This window comes from Aquarana catesbeiana, linkage group LG01, assembly GCF_042186555.1.
Source record: "Aquarana catesbeiana isolate 2022-GZ linkage group LG01, ASM4218655v1, whole genome shotgun sequence".
Classification (NCBI taxonomy): domain Eukaryota; kingdom Metazoa; phylum Chordata; class Amphibia; order Anura; family Ranidae; genus Aquarana; species Aquarana catesbeiana.
In genome coordinates, this window is record NC_133324.1 from 825,131,243 (window position 1) to 825,151,582 (window position 20,340).

Sequence of the window (20,340 nt, forward strand, 5' to 3'; positions counted from 1 at the left end):
TGTTTGCTTTGTTAGCAGCAGCTTGGCATTGCATGCCATTGCTGAGCCTATCATCTACTAGGACCCCCAGGTCCTTTTCCATCCTAGATTTCCCCTGAGGTTCTCCCCCCAATATAAAGATTGCATTTATTTTTTTACCACCCAAATGCATTATTGTACATTTTTCTACATTAAACCTCATTTGCCATGTAGTTGCCCACCCCATTAATTTGTTCAGGTCTTCTTGCAAGGTTTCCACATCCTGCTGAGAAGTTATTGCCCCGCTTAGCTTAGTATCATCCACAGATACAGAGATTGAATTGTTTACCCCATCCTCCAGGTTGTTTATGAACAAATTAAATAGGATTAGTCCCAGGACAGAACCCTGGGGGACCCCACTACCCACCTCTGGCCATTCCGAGTACTCCCCATTTATTACCACTCTCTTGTGTGAAGTTATGAATCTTCACACAATAAATAACCTAGTCATGTGAAAATCCAATTCTTGTTTACTTATTTCATCTGCACATACAAGTGAATATTCACACAAATTATTGTGTGATGGTTCTTAACTCCTTTAGTATATCCATCCAATAAAATCACTTGTATATTAAGGCCATGCTACTGTATAATGGTCATCTGTGAATTTATTTGAAGTAACCATAGAACAAATCCATGATCAAATGTTTTCTATCACTGGTTCGCTGACAAGACAATACAAGCGATGTCTTAATATACAAGTAGTGTCAAGTCACAAATGAGTATAAAAGAGAAGAGAGGTGCTTCTAAGTGTGGTAATATGGTGAAAATTTAATGAAGGTACAACATTTAGCAACTCAAATGGTTGATGATCAAAACAGGCACATCTAAGTGTGTAGGCATGTGGGGCTAAAGCTGTCCACATAGACCGTCCTCCGCTGCACCATCGACGTTGTCCCTTCCACTCTGAGCTCCACGAGCGGTTCAAGCCTCGCTTTCAGATCGCTCTACTGCAGGGTAGTCTTCCTGGTCACGGTTGCAGACTGACAGCGGTGAGAGTCGGCGGTGTGGGGGATGGTCTATGTGGACAGCTTTACCCCGGATGCCTGCATACTTAGATGTTCCTGTATTAATCATCAACCATGTGAGTTGCTAAATGTTGTACCTTCATTAAATGTAACCATATTGCTACACTTATGCCACGTACACATGATCGCACATTCCGACAACAAAATCCATGTTTTTTTTCCGACGGATGTTAGCTCAAACTTGTCTTGCATACACACGGTCACACAAAGTTGGTCAAATTTTGCGAACGTCAAGAACGCGGTGACGTACAACACGTACGATGAGCCGAGGAAAATTAAGTTCAATAGCCAGTGCTGCTCTTCTGCTTGATTCTGAGCATGCGTGGAACTTTGTGTGTCGGAATTGTGTACACGAGATCAGAATTTCCGACAATGGATTTTGTTGTTGGAAAATTTGAGAACCAGCTCTCAAATTTTGTGCGACGGAAATTCCGATGGAAACTGTCCGATGGAGCCTACACACGGTCGGAATTTCCGACAAAAGGCTCCCATTGAACATTTTCCGTCGGAAAATCCGACCGTGTGTATGGGGCATAAGAGGCACCTCTCTCTTTTTATACTCTGTAGCTCCTGCTAGATATTGCTTCTAATTCCCTTTGTGGAGGCTGCCATTTATAAATGAACATTTTGTGGTTACACAACATATCACATTGCTATAATCTTTTTATATGGACTATAAACTGAAAAATCTATGAATACATGGTTGTGGAACAAATCATCTGAGTATCTATTATTTCTTTTGCTCGCAGTCCAAGCTTGTACTGTATATATAAATAGATATCAGTTGGTACAGATATAACGTATGGGATTGTTTTTTCTGAGAACACATGTACGAATTTCAAGGTGTACTTAATATAGGGTAAAACTGAAGCAGGGGCTACTCTATAAACATTGGCTTTTATAAAGCTGTGCATACTGTACTTTGATAAAGTGGGACATTTTGTTTTGGGTAACACATTAAAGATGAATTCCGGGTATGGCAATTGGCTTGAACCAATGCAAGTATGAATGTGCCATAAGATACAGAAACACACATCTCCTATGTTTGGAAGTGGGACCAAAATAAGTTTTACTTGTCTAGTCTCTCATCCTGGCTTGTCTGGATAAGTCACACCTTGCTGCCCTCAAAAGACCTGGGATGTCTAAGTGCACTGAATTCACAAAAAATAGGCCAGAGGGCGCACAGGCCTAGTGCATTATCCTCTACATAAATCTTTAAGTAAAAGAATAAATAATATACTCACAAAAGTATGCATGTATTATAGCTTAGCAAACAGGAGCTTTGTGTCCGCGGTGTAACATAACCCATAACAGATAAAGTGTCCAGCAGTATGAGCAGTATAACAGGCTAACGCGTTTCGAGAACTTGCCTCTTCCTCAGAGCCAATCGTTACAGGGGTAATGCACTTTATCTACATCTGATTCTATGATACACTTATTTTACTTATATTTTAACAGCTTTATTTCTCATATCTGTCTCCCTCTTATGGACCAGAGCAGTTTTCACATTTGTGGGGGAGCAGGGCAGGGCGTGCTATGCCTCCCCTGAATTTTTTGGGTGGGTGGGAGGCTCATGTGTAGCATACCCAATGTCCTCAACTGATTAATGATGTTGAACTAAGACTATACTTTGATATGATGCCTCATAACATCGTAGCAACAGGAGGAAAACTTTTTTACATGTAAATTCTGAGATTGTGAATAAGAGTCCTAGAAAATGTAATAAAAATAATAGTTTTATTACATTGGTCTGATTCAGAGGAACTTGTCTCATTAGCCTTATTGGTATTCATTTAATTGGGCTATAAGCAATAGGCCCCCTTGCCCCTAGGTGAGTGTAGTGTTTACATTGATTATTTCGTTACGGAATTTTACATTCCACTCACAGGGGACTGTTTCTACAGATGGTATTTTCCTGACCAACTTTTTGTTTTTCTTTTCCTAGAAAACGTAGTCAGTGCGGCAGACAGTATATTTAGACTTTGCCAAGTAACCATGTTAATAATTTACATACTGTGACATCATGAATAACTACTAATCACCAGTGGAAAATAGGGAGTCCTTAGCAAACAGTTCCTGCCCTCAGATACAGTAGTAGAGATAGACAAGTTGACAGATCTGCTTATGAGAATAATGAACATCAGGCAAGATGTGATCATTGCTTTGCTATTAAGCAGGTGGCCAGATATCAGGGCAGAAACGTGGTCAATCAAGGAGATTATAATGGCCAAAAGATTAATCCCACTTAAGATGCCAGTCAGCAGGATATTGTAATGTTTAGAAACATATTTGTATGGCTATTATTATTTTTATTTTTTCAAATACTTTATTTAGACACAAAGATATCCAACAAACCACATCCAGGCATGATCAATAGTAATATCATACAACAGGAGAATACCGTGTGGAAAAACGTCAGAAAAATGTATTAGATATGTCAATGTGCAAGGGTAAAAAATACAAATCACCTGGAGGTAGTCAGTAGAGGGGTTTAAATCAAGAGCGCTCAGCCACGGTTGGCTAGTTTTTGCCTGTATCCCGTGGCTTATATGACTAGGCTGGGCCATGTATGGCCAGGATTATGAGGTTGCTTTCTACATAATGTCTAGGTCAGAATGTGCCTAATCCTGCACTTTCTTTCTTCAGTATCATTCATGTATTATTGCTTGGTCAGGAAATAGGAATGTAATTTGAAGCTCTGTGTGCTTTGAATAAAGGACAACCTGGGTATATTTAGGCATTAAGATGCAAGCTGCAGAATAATGAAAGTCATTTTTGAAGAAAGACCTTTGGATGACTTCAAGGATTAGAGAGTCACCCCCTGCCAATGTTAGTGCTGTGCCGTGCTGTATTTAGTATATAGCAAATGCAAGCCAGAGAAGCAAGCAGTAAAGTAAAAAGTTATGAAAATGAAAAAGGTTTGCTAAAATGTCGAAATGCAACTTCCCCAAAGTGAAAAAAGATAACTGGTTGATATATTACTAAAATATGATTTTGTATAGACCTCACGCTATGGATTTAAGTGAATTTGGTATTTTTCACATTTTTTTTTTTAGTAATAGCCCCACCTATCACTATATTACTAAAATAAAACATATAAATAATACCCCTGCGGCTTTTCTTTTTAGGGGTAACTGCACATATTTTCTTGCAATTCACCACATTTTGAGCTCATCATCTAGAGACTGCGCAGGGGTACTAATGAAAATTCATTCTTTGTAAGGGGACCATATTTCTTCCACCTATTTATGCAGGGTGAACTGTCCAAAAACTAGGGTGCTTTAATGGTGCAGCTTATGTATTTGGCTTTATATATATATATATATATATATATATATACATATATATATATATATATATATATATATATATATATATATATATATATATATATATATATATAGGACACACACACACACACACACTGTAGATCTCATACCAACCCTATGGAAAGTATTTGGGTGTGTTTGTTCTTGTGCTCTTGGTGCTCCCATGTACAACAAATATGCAGCAACCAGACCAGGGAATAAGGGGTCACTACCAATGTTTTGCTAATCTTCATGTGAAGCGTTGATGTCAGTGATATTTACTTGAAGAAAAAAAACCTTTGTTCTTTTACTGCTGATGAACCCCCGGGGGACAGCTACTAATCCATAGAGATTGGGAACCAAGCAGAGTTTTTTTATTGCATGTTTTATGTTATTGGTTAATATCCACTTAGTGGTTGATTTGTTAGTTCTTTCTTTAAACTAGTATTAAAGCAATCATAAGCTGTGAGACCAGTTATATGAAATCCAGAGATGCCAGTTCTTATATAGGGTTCTCTTTTGGTTATATAGACTTAATGGTGGCTCACCTTTCATTAGCTCAAAGTGGTATATAGATAATCGTGTAATGGGCATTTTCTGGTAAGATCAGCCTTTGTTACATAAATAATAAACTACCTGATAGAAATGTGGCTATTGCATTTCTTTCCTTTTTGCAAACTATAAGGCCCCTTTCACATGAGTGGATAGAATTGTGCTTTTAGCTGCGAACAGATGAAGTTATCTACCGCAGCTAAACACACACAATGCTTTCCTGTAGCCTAATTCACATGATGCGTTTGGTAACGGTTTTGTTACATGCGGTTTTGTGCAGATAGAAAAAAATAAAGTTGACTGCGTCCAGGAACAATACAGCTGTCTGCAGGTAATCGCATGTACTATTTCTCCTGCGGATAGCAGCGGCAACAAAGAAAGAAAAACAGGAAGCACATCAGAAATGGCAAGAATGTTCCAACACAGCTAAACGCAGCCGCATGTTAACGCAGCAAATCGCAATGTACAACTGCAAGTGAACGCTGTGCCAGGATTCTCTGAATTTTAAAATAACAAAACATGCTTTTAACAGCGGCAGAACAGCCACCCATGTGAAAGGGGCCTAATCATCACCCTGTGTTCATTTCTTTTTTTTTTTTTTTTTTTTACACATTTGTCTTGCTCTTGCCCATACAAAGTCTGAGCCAAGGAATGTTATTAAAAGATTACATTTGCAGGGTTGATTCACCTAGTATTCGGGCAGCATGGGTTTAGGCACTTTAACCATTTCAGCTCTCACACCTTTTTCCAGTGACAGCTCTCACACCTTTTTCCCATGAGCACTAGAGCAAAAAATTAACAAAACAAAAGCAAAAACATTCATGTACAAAAAGGTAATACAAATAGGTAAAAAAAAAGGAAGGCGCTTACTCTTATTCACATAAGGCTATGCAGGTGGTTACATTGAAAGAGAACCCCAAATATGACTATTCTTAAAAATGCTCCCTACCCCCTCCTACCTATCCCATATAACCTGTATAAAAAAAGATCTGTGTACTTAACCTATTTTCAATCTGCTACGGTCAGGTCATGTGATCCTGCATCTAAAATGCTCCCTACCCCCTCCTACCTATCCCATATAACCTGTATAAAAAAAGATCTGTGTACTTAACCTATTTTCAATCTGCTACGGTCAGATCACGTGATCCTGCAGCTTTTTGTAAGGCTACTTTCACACTGAGGTGCTTTTCAGGCGCTACAGCGCTAAAAATAGTGCCTGTAAAGAGCCTCTCCTGTCTTCCGAGTGCTTTCACACTGGAGCGGTGCGCTTGCAGGACGGTAAAAAAAGTCCTGCAAGCAGCATCTTTGCAGAGCTGTAGGAGCGGAGTATACACCGCTCCTAAAGGGCCCCTGCTCACTCCTAAAGCGCCCCTGCCCATTGGAATTAATGGGGCCGCACCGCTTTTCAGGCGGTTTTAACCCTTTTTCGGCCACTAGCGGGGGTTAAAAGCGCCCCGCTAGCGGCTGAATAGCGCCGCTTAAAAAAGTGGCGCTTTACCACCGACGCCCCACCCGCCCCAGTGTGAAAGTAGCCTTAGGGAGCGCTTGACAACGGCATGGAATTCCAGGAGCTGAGACATCACCCATAGGCTCCCATGGCCCAGCCGTTGTCTGTGTTCCCTCTGCCTCCCGCTCCAGCAGCCACTCACTGACACGGGGGAGCTGAAACTGCGTGGTCACATGAACGGGGCAGATTAAAAATAGTCAAGTAAACACATTTACACATTTTTTTTTCTTTATACAGGTTAGGTAGGACAGGTTGAAGGAGTGGAAGTGAATGTTTTTTAGGGATTGTTATAGTTAGGCTTTTCTTTCACTTTAAATAGGAACATTTTTTAAGGAATAATCATTACACTGTAATTAACTGCTTCTAATGCCGCGTACACGGTCGGACTTTTCGTCTACAAAAGTCCAACGGACGCTGACGGACTAAAGCTGGCTGGTAATCCGATCGTGTGTGGGCTTCTCCGGACTTTCAACGGACTTTTTCAGCCTCAAATCCGACGGACTTTAGATTTGAAACATGCTTCAAATCTTTCCGACGGACTCGTGTCCGGTCGAAAAATCCGCTCGTCTGTATGCTAGTCTGACGGACAAAAACCCACGCTAGGGCAGCTATTGGCTACTGGCTATCAACTTCCTTATTTTAGTCCGGTGTACGTCATCACGTAAGAATTCGACAGACTTTTGTGTGATCGTGTGTAGGCAAGTCTGTTCGTTAGAAAGTCCGCCGCAAGTCCGTCGAAAGTCTGTCGGACAGGCTGTCGGACTTTTGTAGCTGAAAAGTCCGACCGTGTGTACGCGGCATAACTCATGCAGCTAACTTTAATGTAATAACAATGGTAAAATTATAGTTACCATTATAATATAGTGTAGGGCTAGGTTCCCATTTTCAGGTGACTGTGGGACAGCGTGTAAATCACACCTGTTTCTGCACCCGCAGCCAGAACACCTTGCTGTTTTGCAGACGCACAGGGCTTCCATTCATTCCTAATGTCACCCCCACTCTTCTGAAACTTAAAAAAGTTGCAGGAACCTTTTCCCTGCATGAAACAAAGGCACAGCAGTCCATTCATTGAATGTAGTGCCCACGTAAACCCAACTCGCAGAGCCGCATAGCTTTGAACCAGGCCTTTGAGTAATCCGTGAAAGAGGAGACGCTAAAAGCATCTGTTGGGGTTCTTGCACAAGGTTGTCAGACTTAAAGTATAACTAAAGGCAAAACCTTGTTAAAAGTTTTGGGTGGAGATGGATTAGCACACTTGTTAGGTTTTTATTGTTGTCTGTGCCCCCGTTGTTAGGGAGATTCATCCTCTCTATTTGTCATGTTTACCATTATCATTGAAAGTAAAAGTAAAAAAAAATCCCAAATTTTGGATTGTACCCAGAAAAGTAATAGAGTGGAAATCTGCAAATGGTGCCACTAGGGTCTCAAGGAATTCCCTCAATTTGCAGAGATTTCTTCTTACTTTCTGTTTTGGCTAGGGAAATCTCTGCAATGGCAAAAGCTGTACCATGACAGCTGCCCCAGGTTTTCTGTTTCAGGGTGGCTCCTTTCTCTTGCAGCATCCTGTGGAGCCACCCTTTTATCAATGGATTCCTGCAGCAAGTACAAGCTAAGGTCCAGTTCACACTGATGCAAGTCGGGAACTACAATTCCTGTGCAGTTTCTGCACCGCATCGAATCAAAGGCAGTTCACAATGTGCTCTGCGAACCGCTGCGGGTGTCAAACTAAAATTGATGATTAATAAAGAGATTTGGCTTGCGATTTGACATGTTAAATCGCACCAATGTGAATAGGGGCTAAGTGGCTGCCATGGTTCGCATACACCTGTGATTCCAGCTGAAAGAATTTGCTGACACTTGCCCCTGGAATCATCTATATGCTTCTATTGCCTGTGTGAAGGAGGCCTAATGTGTGTTGCTGTTTGTTTCAGGTGTGTTGCTTTGTACTTTGCTTTATTAATTGATGTGCATTACAACTAGGTGATTGGCAATTTTCAGAAGAACAAATCAGCGGTGGCCGCCTACTTAATTTTATCAATACAGTCGTCTTTGTTTAAATGTCCTCAGAACTTTCAAATGGAATATCGAGCTTAAAGTGGAGTTCCATCCAAAAATGGAACTTCCACTTTTTGGATCTCTTCCCCCCCCCCCCCCCCCCCCCGGTGTCACATTTGGCACCTTTCAGGGGGGAGGAGGGAGCAGATACCTGTCTAATACAGGTATTTGCTCTCACTTCCTGGCATAGATCACCGCGGCGCTTGTGGTGACCTACGCCACTTCCGGCGTCTACACTCTCCTCCACCGCTGTATTCTGTGTGACAAAGAACACAGCAGGGACCAGAGAGGACGCGCAGTGCACGGCTTCACTTCCTTATTCCCTTACCGAGGATGGCGGCGGCAGCAGCCGAGAGCCAAAGGACGGATTGGCTTCAGCTGCCGACATTGCGGGCTCCCTGGACAGGTAAGTGTCCATATATTAAAAGTCAGCAGCTGCAGTATTTGTAGCTGCTGGCTTTCAATATTTTTTTTTTCAGTGGACCTCCACTTTAAGATGGCCATACATTATACAATTTTCTTATTCAATTTCCTTTAGATTTACCTTTAACTATGTAGTACAAGGGCCTGCTTGACTGCATACAAATTGAAAGTGTTTAGATTTCACCTTATTTTATATGGTTTTGGTAAATCTAAAGGAAATTTGTACAAGAAGATTGTATAGTGTATGGCCAGCCTTAGACACAAAACCCCCAGTCCTTACTCCTTAGCAGCATAGTGGTTACTGCCAAATGGCAGGTCCACTTTAAGGTCTAGAATCCCAGTTTACCCTCCAGGACACACAGACCTTGTGTTTTCGTACGTCATAGGGTACACTCTGAGAAATCCAATTTCTGTTTATTTTTAGCGTTTGCATTGCAGCTTTATTGCTGGCTTAGTGAAATTATATGGTTACACAGCAGTGCAGAGCAAGCAGAAAACGCCACTGACTCCTGCAGACAGTCCCAGTGCTGGCCTGGACTCAAAAGAGACAAACCGCAGCATGTTATACCAGCCTATGATGTGCCGCTTTTTTGTAGAACTGCTGCATGTGAATCGCATATTGATTATTTAAGCAGCATTATCATTTCTTTCTAGCTAGCAGCATAGAGGCATTAAAGTTTAATCTTCTGTTTGACATTTACCTAGCTGCCTCACTCTGGAAGACGTTCTGTATTCAGTCGTTGCTTTGTTGGATAGAGAGGTTTCAGTTCATAGTAATGTTCGTCACCTCTCACCACCTGCGTATATTCCTTCTCTGAGGCTCTAGGACATTGCAGATGGCCTAAGCAAACCTCCTACACATTGGGAATGTTTCACTAAGCACTGGATAATCCCAAAGCTATACATCCAGTCACCAAGGAATGCAAAACAACCTTTCATGGGTTTGTTTAAAGTACGACTAAAGACTCCTATATGATCATCTAAACAAGTACCAGATCCGGTTACTGTGTGATGCACAAGCCTCAGAAAGTTCCTTTCCCTTTTCCGACTGAGCCAAATCCTCCATTTGTGTCTCACACGTCCCACCAGACACCGCAGCTCACAATAGGAGGGTTTCAGCAATAGATGCAGTGCTGTCAATCCAGAAAAAAATCATTTTTAATATTCAAAGCACACTTGCCCATTCATCCATGTCTCCATGGTTATAATTTGTTCAAAAATCACTATGAAAAACACCTCCTAGCATTTCTGGCTGTGGCCATCTTGAGTAAGGGCAGGTGGTTCATGTAGCATTTACTTCCTGGACTCCATCTGCCCTTTGCTCAGGCATGCAAGCAAGAGGGTGTGCTTAGCTGAGACCCCCCCCCCCCCCCCAAGACTCCTGGGATGTAGAATATCATTTGCCTAGGCCTGAAAAACTAGGAAGTGATTGAAGAAACCTAACAAAAACAAGTAGGGATGCACCGAAACCATTTTTTTTTACGAGTACCGATACTTTTTTTTTTTTTAGTACTCGCCAATACGAATTACCGATACCTACCGCAGCTGTTTTGTTTACACTTCAGCTGTCAGCAATGGTACAAAGCATTGAAAAGTCACTTACAAATGAAATAAATTGATTTTGTTTTTTAATGTTGCACTTTTTTAATGTGAAATGTGTAAATATATGTTAATATATATGTGTGAAAATATTCACTAACAAAGCAAACAAAAAAAAAGTTTTAATTGTTTATCGTTTATAAAATAGACGTGAACAAAAAAAAAAAGCAGGAAAATAATTAAATAGAGGAGAATAGGGAGTTAATTAAGGCTGATTAGAGTAAATTGAGGGTTAATAAAAGGGGTTAAACAGAGGAACATTTGTTCATCGCCACTGACAGCTCAAAGAACCGAGCCTGAAAGTATCGGTTTCAGGTATTGGTGCATTTGCACGAGTACCGATACTTGTGCAAATACTCGGTATCAGCACTGATACTGGTATCGGTGCAACCCTAAAAACAAGTATATATGATATACTTCTCTATCTATTTATTAATGCTAGCAGCATAAGGCCCCTTTCATGTGGGCATATCCGCTAAGCTGAATCTGCTTACTCAGTGGGGGATCTGTCTGCTGTATGCAGAGCAGACACAGACACATTTCCACTCTCCTCTATGGGGAAATCAGATGGAAATGGACCGCCTTTCCGTTTCCGTCCGATCCGCCGGATCAATGGGGAACAGGACCACAATCCTCTGATTTTGGCTGACAGATTCGGAACGAATGGCGGCGTGTGTCAGTGGACAATGTGTCTGCTGACATCTGCCGCTCCATAGAAGAGACTGCAGGAGCTGATCAGGTCCGCCTGAAAAACTGACAGGTGGACCTGATTGGACAGTCCATGTGAAAGTGGCCTAAGGATTAAAAATAGTCCATGTTGATTTAAGAAGCCTAGCCATGCTATGTTAGACTGCTATGGCACTTTACTTCAGTGTCTTTGGTTGTTTTGCATTTTTTTCCCTTTTCAAGAATTTGTACATGTGTTTGAGCATTTTGTGAGTGCCTGATGTTTCTCTTTTCTCTTTTTTTTTGGAAAGTTAGTTACTGGAGAGAAAAAATGACGACTTGGGACTGCAGAGTCACATGACAAGTCGTACCCCATGATTTCCAACGGGTACCGTTCATATCTGTGCGACTTCAAAGTAGTCCCTGCACTACTTTGGTCCAACGTTGATGCAACTTGAGGCCCATAGACCTCAAGATTACACAGGCATTGCTTCAAGTCACGTCAAAAACGCATCAAAGTCGTGGCAAAATCACGGCAAAGTTGAATGATTTTCAGTTCGCACAAGTGTGAAAAGAGCCTAAAAGGGAAAATACATGGTTTACACCTACACAGGAATCATTTCTGGTAAAATAACTTTTTTATTTTAACACACAGACACCCAACTGAAAACGGAGATTTTATTTAGATTTATACTGCAGCAAAAATGTGTGCCACGTGTTTGGGTGCAAGTGTTTTTAATGGCACTCCAAACACTGTACAATTATGCCACAATTGTCACGTAGCAATGGCAGCAAAACATGCGTTTAAATATTGCACTAAGCTTGTCACCTAAAAAGGAGCAGGAGCTTCTTTTGGGCAACAAAAGTGAAGTGAATGGGCTGCCTAATGCATGACACGCTGATACATGTGTAAATCACGCTTTCAGAATCGCAAACGGGAACGCTCATTCCCACAACACGATATCTGAACAGAGCCTTGGGCCCCGTTCACATTTGGGTGTAGCAGAAACGCACATTTTAGTCAGCATGCTTGTGATACCAGTATTTCTAAGCCTGGATTCACACCTATGCATTTTTAGTGCTTTTTTGCATTGTGCAGATTTGCACTACAGAACGTGTTCCATAGGAAACCATGCTAAATGGACTGGAGTGCAAACCTGCAAAAAGCACTAAAAATGCATAGGTGTGAATCCAGCCTTAGTGGCACCCCAAACGCAGGTTGTAGTTGCACGTCTTTCCGCGTGTTTTCTGCACACAAAACCCACTTGGCTCGTGTCCAATATTTGCTGCATGAGATTCTTTAACACATTTTTGGAACAGAGGTCCATTCAGATGCATTGTGCCGCACCAAAAACGAGCATAAAGAGTGCAAAAAAAGGCCATTTGGCATCGCTCAAGTGTGAACGGGGCCTTATAGGCCATGCAGTGTTTGAATGTTTTGAATGGCAACATAAATTATGAGCTTTGTTTGGCAGTAACTTGAAGGCACCTATGCACACATACACACACTCACTCCGAGTGACTATGAATTGTTTTTATTTTGAAGTTAAAATACTCTAATTTATATTTTATGTTATATGATAAACCTTCAAACTGCTTTATTTCTGATGATTTCAGTAGCTTTGACCGTACCCGCTGTGCACAAGATGGGGAAACTTTGACCCAAGCAGCTTATTGTACACCTTTATCTGAACTTTGTTATATTCTCCTGTTTGTTTTGTTGCCCAGCAGCTGTTGTTTGACCTTGTTATATCCGGCAAAGAATGACTTTCTGTTCTATAAAATGGATAGCATCGGAAGAACGATGTATTGGAATTGCTATAAAAGCAACATTGGAGCAGCATAAGATACATACATAAAAGCCTATTGGTTTATCATGATTTAATTTATAGGCCATTGAATTTTTCATTGCATGAAGCCATTCTTGTCTTATATCTCTATTGATAATATATAACATCATCAATAACTGCTAGTATTAATGTCCAGGCACATTTGGAGCCTCTTGGGTAGTTTGTGCTGTGTGTTTCATCCTTTTGTATGTGTGTTTGCTCTCTGATGGTTGGATATGTTTTTTTTATATAACTCTTCATTTTCTTCCAGCCTGTTTGGGGAAAGTTGTACATATGCTATTGTGAGGATAGTGTTATCATGTGTGTTCAGGAATAGATAATGCATATGTGGTCACACAGTATCTATAAGTAGGCCTGCATGTAGCATAATAGCAAGACGAGAGTGTGGGGGGAAATAGTTGTTGTTGAAGTAGTTACAATTTGTGTTTTTGAAAAAAGGACGAGCAGTTCTTTAATTTATAAGTAGCAAAGGAGGTGCACACGAGAAGGTCAATTTACTACACATACATTTAACTGCCCATCTGGTCCAATTCTAACTGCCAAAAGATATTCAGATGGATAGGCAGTACATTAGAAGTGCATTTAAAAGTGAAGAATGGGAATATAAAAAAACAAACATTTATACTCAGGTGGGTGCAGAATTGATCTGACGCTGCACCTGTCTTCTGCTGTGTCTAATCCAAGAACCGAACAATCAAACACTGCCAATCAGTTTTCGGTCTTCAGTGAGCAGGGAGTCAGTGACTGTTAGTCACTGGCTCTCTGCTCTGCCCCTCCAGGGCTGTACAGGGGGCATTAGCAGCAGGTCAGGCTCTCAGCTGCCGGTCCAAACATGTGGGTGGATCATTAAAGTCAGGATCTCTTCAGAGTCTGGACTGGCTGAGTGAGGTCAGCTGAGCTGTACTCCTTTGACCCACAGGAGAAGTAGGACCGAAAGAGCTTTGGCTCAACTTCTCCTCCTTTAACAAATCCCCATCACTCAACTTTGCCATACAGCTATACTATTCAAATCAATTCAAAACAAAGGTCCTAAGGCTGGCCATACACAGGTCGAATTTCGAAAGAATTTTCTTTCGAAAACCTTATCTAAGAATTTTTGTTCGAATTTCGCACCATTAGTGGGCTGCAGCAACAGCCGATTTTCATGCGGCAATCAAATTTGAGTAAAACGTGTCCTTAAAATTATACTTTTCTGGCCATCAGACACATGTAAGAGGTCTATATGTGTCTTTTTTTTGTACGTCTTACAGTTTTTAAGATTAGGTAGGTCTGTGTTGTTTTGAACGTGTATACAAAAGTTTTATCATACATTACTGTGCCTAGCCAAATGTGTAATTTGTGTTTGTGATTTCTTCCCATCATTGCTGCTGACAGTAATACATTCTGTTTCTTTTTGTAGGAGAAGCTCTTGTCACGGTCACTTCAAAGAGGTGAAGATCTTCAGTTTGACCAGGTAAGGTTTGTAAAGTTTGGTAAAGCAATCAAAAAGACAGCTGTTTATTTGTTGGTTCATTACAGTGGCTGTCATTATTACAGCTTGGGCCATATTTCCGTCTTTTGGACGCTATCTCTCTGTAGATGCACCACTAGATCAGGATGGCACTTCTCATCTGGAAGCTGCACTACGCTACCAAAAGGGAGAGAGGGATCCATATCCAAAGTATAAACTAATGACAAGTTGAGAGACAAACTTTGTTTCTCATTGGAGCATGTTCTTATGTTCCCTCATTGAGTAAGAAGCCCTCCAAAATCTGTCCTGAAAAATATGACTTGCCTATATAGCAACTGCCTGTAACATTTACTAAAGATCCCATGCACACCATCACCTCCATCTTTATGTCTATTCTGTGTGTCTGCATTTAGTCACTTTGTTCTTAGGATTCAGCAGCTTCCCATTATGAGCGGATTATGTCCTAGCTACACATAAGCAGTTGTGAAGAAAGGACATTTTATGTGTGCCACGTCTATTGTGAGTTTTCCATGGTTCAGTAACATCAGCGGGTCATGGTATAGGTCAAATGAGCGGAGGAGAGGGTCCAAATCATTGTAATTGTTAAAGGGCCTATTGGGCAAAGCAGCAGATTTCCTTTGCATTTCCTCTTGTCTCGGTTTTGGATCGAGTGGAAAGGGAATAGAACCTCTGTTAACTTTTTATTGTCTGTGTTCCCTTTTGGGAGACTTCTTCTCTTTTCTGTCTATTTGACTGCAATAAAAATATGCTTTCTAGTCGAGTGGTGAAGGTTTAGAACATTTGTCAAGATTTTATTGTTTGCTCGGGCACCAATTTATTTTCTGTCCAGATAACACATCTGACCCAGATGAGAAGGATCTTTTCTGTTGGGGCACAGACAGTAGTTCATATCTTTTACCAAGGAAATATTTATTATTATTCCATTAAAAGTATGTATAGGAAGGCCTGCATGTAGTGTAATAGCAGGATGGGGGTGGGGGGAGAATGGTCATTGTTTGGTAGAGGCAGATAATATTACTTTTTTTACTTGCTGTGTTTGACAAATGACAAGCAGTTCATTAAAGTGGTTGTAAACCTGCATGAAAAAAAACAGACATAGCATACTAGATCATTATGTAATACTCACCTGATATCGAAGCCCCCGTTGCAGTGCCCGAACACAGCACCGGCCGGTGACATTTCTCCCCGGTGTTACTTCCGGGTATCGCGGCTCCGGGGCTGTGATTGGCCGGAGCCACAATGATGTCACTCCCGCACATGCGCGCGGGAGCCGCCGGTAACGGCACACTCACTGAAGCAAACGGCACGTACGTGCCATTGCTTCCGTGCGCATGTGCCGATGACGTCGGCACATGCAGGGGATATCTCCTAAACCGTGCAGGTTTAGGAGATATCCGGGGTAGCTACAGGTAAGCCTTATTATAGGCTTACCTGTAGCAAAAAGTGGATTGTAAGGGTTTACAACCACTTTAAGGCTCCATTCACACTTATGCGACTCCAAAGTTGTGTGATTTCCATTGCAACTTTACATTGCGACTTTGATGCAACTTTGGATGGATGCAACTTTGGCTGTTGCAAAACTGTCACATTAATAACATTAAGATGTGACTTACAATACCCTATACCAGTTATAGTGCCACATCCCGATGATTAAGCCACAATAGGCGGGGTGAAATGCATCAGAGGTGGGGCTCAGGAGGAGCTCATGGCTGAGGTCGTTCATATTTCTTTTCACCTGTTGAGCTAGAGGTGTGCTTTTTCCCTCACCCCCTCATACTTCACTGCTTTCTGGATTAAGATGCAATTTTTATATGACTTTTAAGAGTTTACTTTGCCTTCTATGGCACTCAAGTGGCATCAAAGTAGTGCAGGGACCTTTCTAAAGTCGCTGCAACTTTAAGTCTCAGATTTGAATGTCTTCTATTGAAATATGTGGGCTGCGACTTGTCATGCGACTTTGTGTCCAAAGTCACATAGCAATTGCACAAGTGTGAATGGAGCCGAACTTATAAGTAGCAAAGGAAGTACATATGAGAACAAGAGAAATGTTTGTTTATATTCCATTAAAACTTTTTTCATAATATAATGTAAGGCTGGCCCAATCTACCCATCACATTGTTACAGCATGCCCCATCCCATGACCCGATAGCAGGAAATTCAGTTTAGGAGTTACATTTTCTTCAGATAGCATCAAAGTAACATATCTCACTTTGTGAACATTTAGGCCAGCCATAATAAAATATTTGGTTGTGCCTCCAATACATGTGTACCCGACCATCCATGACCAACCACAGGAGGAGCTTCAAGAGCACTTAGAGGTGGTGTTCCCTACATAGGTGATCCTAATTGCTTAGAAACATGCTACTATGAGTATTCGCTCTTCACAGTAGAGATCAAAATATTGTATTCTATAATAAAAAGTAGACAAACCTTTTCCATGAGAGGATCCTAAATCTGTGCTCACACTTTTTGGAATATAGAATGTTAGATGCCAGGGATGCCAGCCTGAGGAGAGCTTTGGTGAGTCCTCCGGACACCTGGTGGATACCTTGACCTAGACCACAGGGATAGCTGACCTATGGGTCAGAAGTGTGAGCTCAGATTTTGGACCCTAATATGGAAACCAACTACTGCTTCCAAGTTTACAGATTCTGGGGAGGAGTACATTAGTGGCAAACAACTGCATAAGAAAATCTAAGAAGCTTTGTCGTGAATTGGAAAATGAGGAGCTACAACAAATTGATCTCCACTTTGAAGAGTGGATACTTGCAAACAGCAAATAAAGGGAGAAGTAGCCCCCTAGTGTCAGGTACACGCATGGGAGGCACCACCAGATGTTTTAATATGGATGGCTTAACTTATCAAATTGAAGTGTCTATATCCACAAAATGCGTCAAGATGTCACTTCAACCCCATCAGTTTTCTATCTGAAGAAAATTAAACTCATATCAGTTGAATTTAATAGCTGTTGGATTATGGATAGGGCATTTGTAACAGTTTGATGGGGATATTACATTTTATATAGTCTTACATTTTTTGTGAAAACATTTAAAATGAAATAATAATAAATACATAATATACATTTCACAAGATTGTTTGCATATTTGTATCATTACCTTTAAAAGTCCCATGATAATTCCTCTTTTTCCTTGATATATGACTGTGGCTAGGGGTGTAGGTACTTTCCATGAGGGATGAATGCGCTGCAAGGTTCTAACCTCTTTTATCATAATAACCTTAAGGAACTGCATGTACATAAAGAGGAAAACTTTGTTTTTTTTATTATATAGATGACAACTATTATATTGTAACAATATGCCTAAATAATGTTGCAGTATATGTACACTTCTGTATACCTTCTTCTGTACTATTTAAAACTAACAAAAACAGATGAAGGGATAAGTTCAGTGGATTTGTAACATGTTACATTTTACATCCTGAATATCAGTGTAACATGTAACAAAAGGTGAATTTCTCCTTTTTAAAGGTGGGGAACAATTTTTAATTTTTTTTGCTGCATTCTATATCCCATTGCGAAGGTGCTCCTTTATTTTTTGCCTTAAGGACACAGTGGGAAGTAATAGTAAATATATCTAGATATGGGGGATGTCACCAGAACATGTGTCCCTATTGGAAGGTTTCCCCTCTATTCCTGTTTCAGTGACTGTAAAATGTTGGATTTCCCAACAATATCTGGTCTTAGGAATTGGATTTAATGATTCTGGGTGTCATTCAACGTGGAAGACAACTGGCACAGGATCGAAAGGGTGGTGAGTTTGTACAGAGAAGTCCTAGAGAGGATGTAAGTGTTGCAGCACTTTTAGAACTCTATTGGAACTCAACTTGGGCATTAAACTTTGTAAAATTATCTGAAAATTGCTATGTCTATGACCAGCTTTACTATTTTTTTTTTTTTTTAATTCATAAATGTTCAGAAGCAAGTTCTACTTTTGAATAGTTAGAGGAGGCCTAGACCAGTGATGGCGAACCTTGGCACTCCAGATGTTTTGGAACTACATTTGCCATGATGCTCATGCACTCTGCAGTGTAATGGAGCATCAGGGGAAATGTAGTTCCAAAACATTTGGGGTGCCAAGGTTCGCCATCACTGGCCTAGACACTGTCGGGGGAATTAAAAAAAATAAAATAAAAAATCCCTGCCGACACTTTTCTTGTGCTAGGGCACTTTAAAATGGCCTGTTCCAGATTAAAAAAATCCTGCCCAATCATTTCTGTAACTTTATCGATACGTTCAGGTAGTTCTTAATATCACCATTTTAATAAGTGGCGCTATTTATGTACCAAATTCAAAAACATTTACCTCCAATTCATAGCTAATGAAACTGGAGATGATGAAGACCAGCTCTAAGTTGTTGTACAGAGACGGGCAAAGTTCCTGTGCCTGTACGTAGTGTAGTTGAGTGACTTATTTGCTGCCACTATCCCTTCCCTGTCACTGGTTGTTAAGGAGGCTGACAGTTTCTTAGCTGACAGCCTCCTCGCAACCAGCGGTGCTGCAGTGGGTGAAGCTTGATGGGGAAGCTACTCTCTCTCTTTATGATTGTCTTCAGGCAGTGGATTAATTTTTTTAGCCAACAGCAAGGTGTCACTACCTGCTGTCAAACACAAGGGGAGTGGACCTGGTGGGGAACTAGTGTCTGAATTCTTTCAGAATTTGCCAACCAGGTACAAAACTCCCTGGCACTGCTCTACCTGTGTGACCGCTGCAGCGGCGGGGAGTAATCATGGTTGCACTGAGGCGGTTGTGTTGGTATAAACATCCCGGCCTCAGTCCACCTCCATACACGGTGAGTGCCCCAGGTTCATGTACCTGTCCACAACAGGTGCAAGAACCTCTCACAGCTAACGGCATTTGTTGTATAGAGGCATGGCGTACTTCTACTAAAAAAGCGTCTTAAGCCAGCCTTACATGATTAGAATTCTGGCGGCTCAGCTGGAACCGGCTGAGATTTGAAACATGTATAGGCAGGCTGACTTGGGTAGTTGACTGATCGATAAACTTGGGTACGACCAGCCTGTCCGATTTTACATGCGATTATTGCTAGCGGCTGTTAAAGCTGCTAGCAATAATCACTGTGTTTTCCCAGCCAGAGTGGCTTCCTCCGCGCGCCGCCGCCCCCCCCCCCCCCCCCCCCGCCTGAAGAACACAGTGGCTCTGCGGGAAGGATTCCCCCGTCAACAGTGACTGTGTTAAAGGGGGAATTGAGCGATTTTCATTCCTGTATATGGTTCCCCTCTCTAATTCACCGGAAGGACAGGAACCAATAGAAGTTATTATCGAGGGTGTGATTTAGACTACTTTGTATAATAACATCCACCCTCCAAGCTTCAGAGAACTAAACAGTTATGCATTTAAGGCTACATTCACAATGGTGATTTAGGGAAGTGCAAATTGCATCCAGCAGCTATCACCGCAGGTAAAGATCTGAAGATTCCTGCCGCTGCAGTTCGCCGCAGCCTAAATAGCTGGTGTGAATGTAGCCTAATAGGTGGGGAAAAGTTTTTGCTTAGACCAGTCATATGCCTCTAACCTTGCATAAAAAAGGCTTCAGATTTTGTATTTTCAAACTGAAGGATACTTTAGTGCTTACGTGTAGAGATGCAGACACGTGCCTTGTGACCATTAGCAGTCTGCAGGTGCCAATAATTGTTAATTCAGGAATTTCATTGCTCTTGCTTCTTGAACAAAGAGCCCTGCATTTTGTTAATTAACTTACCCATCCAGAACTGCTGGATGTGTTTGGTATGGCTTTGTGAGCAGAGAGGGTGCCAAGCTGAGCAAGCAATAATAGGGAAGATAGTTGTCAGACTGGCTGCTCACACTGTTTCCTCTAAACATTTT

The 20,340-nt window shown here is 41.3% G+C and overlaps 1 protein-coding gene across 7 annotated transcripts in view; it reads left to right on the top strand.

The window, feature by feature from the left end:
* Nucleotides 1–20,340, top strand: part of FRYL (FRY like transcription coactivator) — a 460,530-nt gene that overhangs the window by 275,920 nt on the left and 164,270 nt on the right. For all 7 annotated transcript variants that reach the window (XM_073608470.1, XM_073608466.1, XM_073608467.1 and 4 more), the window contains one exon: nucleotides 14,406–14,459. In XM_073608470.1, the coding sequence (XP_073464571.1) occupies nucleotides 14,406–14,459 (54 nt within the window). The remainder of the gene's footprint in view (nucleotides 1–14,405; nucleotides 14,460–20,340) is intronic.